Source organism: Taeniopygia guttata, chromosome 13 (genome assembly GCF_048771995.1).
Source record: "Taeniopygia guttata chromosome 13, bTaeGut7.mat, whole genome shotgun sequence".
NCBI lineage: Eukaryota > Metazoa > Chordata > Aves > Passeriformes > Estrildidae > Taeniopygia > Taeniopygia guttata.
The window spans coordinates 8,180,696-8,185,905 of record NC_133038.1 but is presented as its reverse complement, the minus strand read 5'-3'; the positions used below and the strand labels follow the sequence as shown (position 1 = coordinate 8,185,905).

The 5,210-nt window shown below is 52.3% G+C and overlaps 1 protein-coding gene across 1 annotated transcript; it reads left to right on the top strand.

Annotated features, from left to right (window-relative positions):
• The first annotated feature begins 499 nt into the window (after positions 1-499).
• On the top strand, positions 500-4,983 carry MSX2 (msh homeobox 2). The gene is made up of 2 exons (XM_030284123.4): positions 500-968; positions 4,355-4,983. The coding sequence occupies exons 1-2, from the start codon at positions 617-619 to the stop codon at positions 4,777-4,779; spliced, it is 777 nt and encodes a 258-aa protein (XP_030139983.4). The 5' UTR covers positions 500-616; the 3' UTR covers positions 4,780-4,983.
• The last annotated feature ends 227 nt before the right edge of the window (positions 4,984-5,210 follow it).

Below are 5,210 nucleotides of genomic sequence, written 5' to 3'. Positions count from 1 at the left end.
TCGGGAATGCCGGGATGAGCCTGGGGGTGCCGGGATGAGCTCGGGGGTGCCGTGATGATTCCAGGGTGCCCCGGGATGAGCTCGGGGGTGCCGGGATGAGCTCGGGGTGCCGGGATGAGCTCGGGGGTGCCGGGATGATTCCGGGGTGCCCCGGGATGAGCCGAGCCGGCGGCGAGGAGGAGGGGGAGTTGAGGCGGGGGGGGCAGAGCCGCGTTCCTCTGAAGTTCCCTCTTCGCCTCATCATCAGCCTTAATTACCGCGGCGGGTTTTTTTTATTTTCCCCCCCTGGCTTTGCTGTGATTACAGCCCTGCACGGCTCCTCGGGTGTCATTAACCCCGTGTCGTTAATTGGGACCGGGGAGGGGATTGGGGGGGGGGGGCGGCGCGGGAACTCCCCGCGAGAGGCGCCGGCTGGTCCCGCCCCCCTCCGCTGGCTCAGCCAATGGGAGGCGGGCGTGCGGCACGTCACGCGGCAGGGCGGGCGCTGATTGGACGGCGGGGCGGCTCCCCCGCTCGGGCAGGGAGGACAGCGGCGGGGAGCCGCTGAGGGGGAAAAGGGGGGCGGCCGGGCCCGCTGGCCGCACTCGCCGGGCAGCGCCAGCCCCGCCGCACCGCCATGGCCTCCCCGCACAAAGCCAAGGACGCCTTCTCCTCCGACGAGGAGGGCGCGGCGGCCGGCGCCGAGGAGCACCACAAAGTCAAGGTGTCGAGCCTGCCGTTCAGCGTGGAAGCGCTCATGTCCGACAAGAAGCCGCCCCCCAAGGAGCCGCCGCTGCCCGCGGCCGCCGATGGGGCAGCCGTGGGCACCTCCAGGAACCTGCTGCTGGCGGGCCACGGCTCCCGAGAGGCGCACAGCCCGCCCGGGCCGCTTACAAAAACCTTCGACACCGCCTCGGTCAAGTCGGAGAACTCGGAGGACGGCTCGTCCTGGATCCCCTCGGAGGCCGGGAGATATTCCCCGCCGCCAAGTGAGTGCTCCGGGGGCGGGCGGGATGCGCTGCGGCGCGGAGATGCACCCGCGGAGATGCTGGGCTTTATAGGCTTTATATCCCAAATTCCCGTCCGAGGGCTCCAGGCCCGCTTGGATGGGCTCTGAGCGAGCTGGTCTAGGGGAATGTGTCGCTGTCGATGGAAGGAGATGATTTGAAGGTCCTTTCCAACCTAAAACATTCTGCGATTCCGCTGTGCTTTTATAGGTATTCATATGTGTGTCGTATACCCATATGTTACCTATACATTACATATTTTTATTCTATATTTATATTATTATGCATTTCTAGAGTTAAATGTTTCTAGACGTGACTACACGGATATATATGAATATAGACCGTTCCCAAAACCTCAGAAAGATCAGGAATAGCCAGGGAGCAGCTCCTGTCCCGACTCACGGCCCCCTGGCAGCCACTTGGTCCATTTATGTCATCCCGTGGTGACAACCTCGGCGATCTCTCCCTGTGCCTTTCTCCCACCCGCGGTGCGCTGCAATCTCTTAAACTCGGGAATTGTCCCTCCATCGCTGCTGCCGGAGCCTGACAAAGTTCCCCGAAGTGTTCCTGACCCCCTCGGTCCCCCCGATCCCTCCCGACGCCGTCCCCCGCCTTAGGGACGCCCGGTGCGGAGGTGACAGGTCCCTTCTGAAACTCCCTGGCAGCCCGAGCCGCCTTTCTCTTCCAGGGCGATCCCTTATTAAAATAAAAATTTAAAAAAAAAAAAAAAAAAGGGGAAAATTTGCTTTTTAATAATTAAAAGCCCCCAAACATCCTTGAGGAGAAGGGGAAGGAGCATCCCGGCCGAGCCGAGCCTCACACCTGTGTCAGGGTTTGTCCGCTCTCCTCCGCGCATCCCAAACTTGCCTGGTGGAAGTTAAATACTCCGCTTTATTGAAAGTTAGAGACTTTACAGGCGTGAACTGTCTCAAGGAATTTACTCCTCAATCTAATATTGCGAAAGTTTAGTGTTGTTACAGTTGTCCTTTTTATACATTTTTTTTCCTTTAACAATAATTTCGATTTGGCTTTCATCCACTTCCTTTCTTCTATGATAACGCCGAATTAATTTGATTTCTATCGTGCTGGGAGAGGGCAGAAGGAAGGCATTCCCTATGTAGCTCCAGTTTTTAATTTCCCTGTACCCTCAAATGTGCTGGAAAAAAACATGGAAAAAAGCGTGTGCCCCTACTTGGACCCCTTCTCTAAATCTGCCCAAAACCCCAGTCTTAGACACGGCCTAATAATCTCCCTCTACATTTTTTCCCCTTCGAAATTCCTCCTTCTTCTCTTTGAAAATTGTTCTCGGGATCGGCAAAAGAGTTTTGTAGAGGACTCCGGTAGTGGGAACTTCCTGTGACTTCAGAGGAATTTGGGGAGAAAATTGAGGATCAGGGAGGGGAAGGTCCTTCGGCCTCGACCATTTTCCTCCTTTCCCACCTCAGCAGGAGGCAATGACCGATTCTCCCGCAGGAAAACCGCCTGTCCAGGGGAATTTTGACATTAAAAACAGCCCCTCGATTTATTATTATTAATATTAATATTACAGGTGGGATGAGCTGTGGGAAAAGCAGTAAAAGTTCGACCTTTGAGGAACACGGAGAGGGAACCTTCTCCAAATGATGTTTTTTTTGTCCGATATTGACCAGGAAAAGGAGGATAAAAATAAAAACCAGCGAAACAAATGAGTGAGGGGAAACGAATCAGTTTGGGGACTGGCCCGGGATAAACGCAATTTCGGGGGCTGCGGTCCCTGCTGCTCCTGGGGGGGCAGCAGGGAAGGAGTCTGGAAATTCTTGGAGGGAATATTCCCCGGCATTTCATGGGATATTTCCCGGGATTTCATGGAATATTTCCCGGGGTTTCACGGGATATTTCTCGGGATTTCATGGAAAAGCGCGTTTCTGTTCCGTGCGCGGCCGGAGCCGGGCGGGTCGGGCTCACCCAGAGCCGGGCAGGGCGCTGGCACAGGGGGCACGGGCACCCCCAAAACCTGTCCCAGTCCTTCACTTTGGGAAGAGAAAGGAGCTGGGTTTAAAACTAGCACAGCACGGAACAACGCGGGGAGCGGCAGGGAGTCAGGGTCGCTTTGCTGTAGTTTTAATTTAGTGCAGTTTTAGAAGTGAATCAGCTGGCACGGTGAGCACCTGAATTATTAAAATGCCCTGCTAGGATTACAGGCCAGTATTTGAAAAGTTGTTTCCTAGAAGAGCTTTATTTTTTTGTTGCTTTCAGTATTTTGTATTCTAGAGGAAGAGCAATAAGACAAGTTAAACTTTTTCTGCTGTGTTTTCTCCCTCCCCTTTCTGAACTTTAGAACAATTCCCTCGTGGAATTTTTTAAAATTGCATGATACATGCTTAAACAGCTTCTTAGTCTGGCTTATTAAAAAAAAAAATAAATAAAAGAGAAAAGCGAAAAGAGTACAGAAAACCCAAAGTGAAAATCCTGACAAGCACTTGAAGCAGACACCACAGTGTGAACCAAATTCAGCAGCCTGGCTGTCACTTGCTGTGTCCAGCCAGGGTGACTTGTCCTGTGCCTCGGGAGTGAGCAAATCACAGCCAAATTACCGAGCTTTTGAAGTCAGCTGCCTGCTTTTTAGTTATTCTTTAGATTGCAAAATTATTAGTGAAGTGCTAAATTAATCTAAAGGCAAGTCAGCTCTCTGCCGTTCCGGGAATATTGCCTAACCTGGCTGGGGTTTAAGGCAGGCACAAAAGGTGGTGGATTTTTTAGCTTTTATTGGCTACAAAATGCTGAAGTTTTGTCTGGGTTTTGGTTTCTTTTTTAACTGGCAAATGTTATAAAAGTTGAATGTTGAATTAAAAGAGCGCTGCTTTCTTTTTTGAGCTTGTTGGGTTATACTGGTTGATAATCAGAAAACACCTACTGAAAACAAAAATTAATAATCAGAGGAAAAATTTGATTTAAAAAAAAATAGCAAGAAAAAAGGTCCAGTTAGTGAGACCACAAAAACTGTCAGACCTTCTTCAGCTGTCACTTGTTGTGCTTAGTGGGAAAATCCTGGAGCAGGGCTGGGCTCTCCTCTTGCCTCACTGTCCTTTTGGGCATCTCCTGCTTTTGTGGCGTTTGTGCTTTCCTGGAGCTGTGCAGCAGCCCAGGCAGTTGTTCTGTGTGCTCTGTACCCCTGTGAAGTGACTCCCAAAGCGACCTGTGAATTCTCTGTCCCTTTGGAAATCGCTGAGGCAAAATTTCCCTCCCATCAGCTGAAGCGCTGCGAATTTAAGTTTGGGCAGGAAAAGATTTCCAGAGCCCCTTGCCGTGTTTGGGGGGGATCCTTGGGACACCCAGCAGAGCTCGGGGGTGTCCCTGCTGCTGTGCTAACCCCTGTCCCTCCCTTGCAGGACACCTGAGCCCCACTGCCTGCACCCTGAGGAAGCACAAGACGAACAGGAAGCCCCGCACCCCGTTCACCACTTCCCAGCTGCTGGCCCTGGAGCGCAAGTTCCGCCAGAAGCAGTACCTGTCCATCGCCGAGAGAGCCGAGTTCTCCAGCTCCCTCAACCTCACAGAGACCCAGGTCAAAATCTGGTTCCAGAATCGGAGGGCCAAGGCCAAGAGACTGCAGGAGGCCGAGCTGGAGAAGCTGAAAATGGCAGCGAAGCCAATGTTGCCGTCGGGGTTCAGCCTCCCTTTCCCCATCAACTCCCCCATCCAGGCTGCCTCCCTGTATGGCACATCCTACCCTTTTCACAGACCTGTGCTTCCCATCCCGCCCGTTGGACTCTACGCCACTCCCGTTGGATACAGCATGTACCACTTATCCTAAGAAGATCTGACAGACAAAGCTCAGACAGACAGACAGACAGACTTCCTGGTGGATCCTGTCCAGCCCTGAGAAGGCAGAACCCCAACCAGTGCTGGCCATTCCTTCTGCACGCTTCTATCTGGCATCCTGAGTTGTCTGGGAGTTTGCTACGGGTTGGGCGTCTCCTGAGAGTGCTCTGAGCACTCAGAGTCTGCTCCTCAAAGCAAAAAAAAAAAAAAAAATTTAAAAAAAAGTCACAAAAACCAACAAAAAAAAGTATCTGTGAGTAAATGTAGGGGTTTTATCCAGTGCAAGTAGGTTTAAAAAGAGTGGGTGAAAAAGCAAAGTTATTATACAGGGGCAGAAATTCCCTGAAACCTTCCTGGCGGGGCCCAACACGGGTTTAAAATAAGAAAATAAGAGGGGTGAGTGCCCTCGAGCCACGCTCTAAG

Excerpts from the sequence above, each read along its gene's own strand:
- MSX2 (XM_030284123.4), top strand. The coding sequence starts at position 617 with ATGGCCTCCCCGCACAAAGCCAAGGACGCCTTCTCCTCCGACGAGGAG. Across the intron at positions 969-4,354 it reads GAGATATTCCCCGCCGCCAA|GACACCTGAGCCCCACTGCC; the intron begins GTGAGTGCTCCG and ends CCTCCCTTGCAG.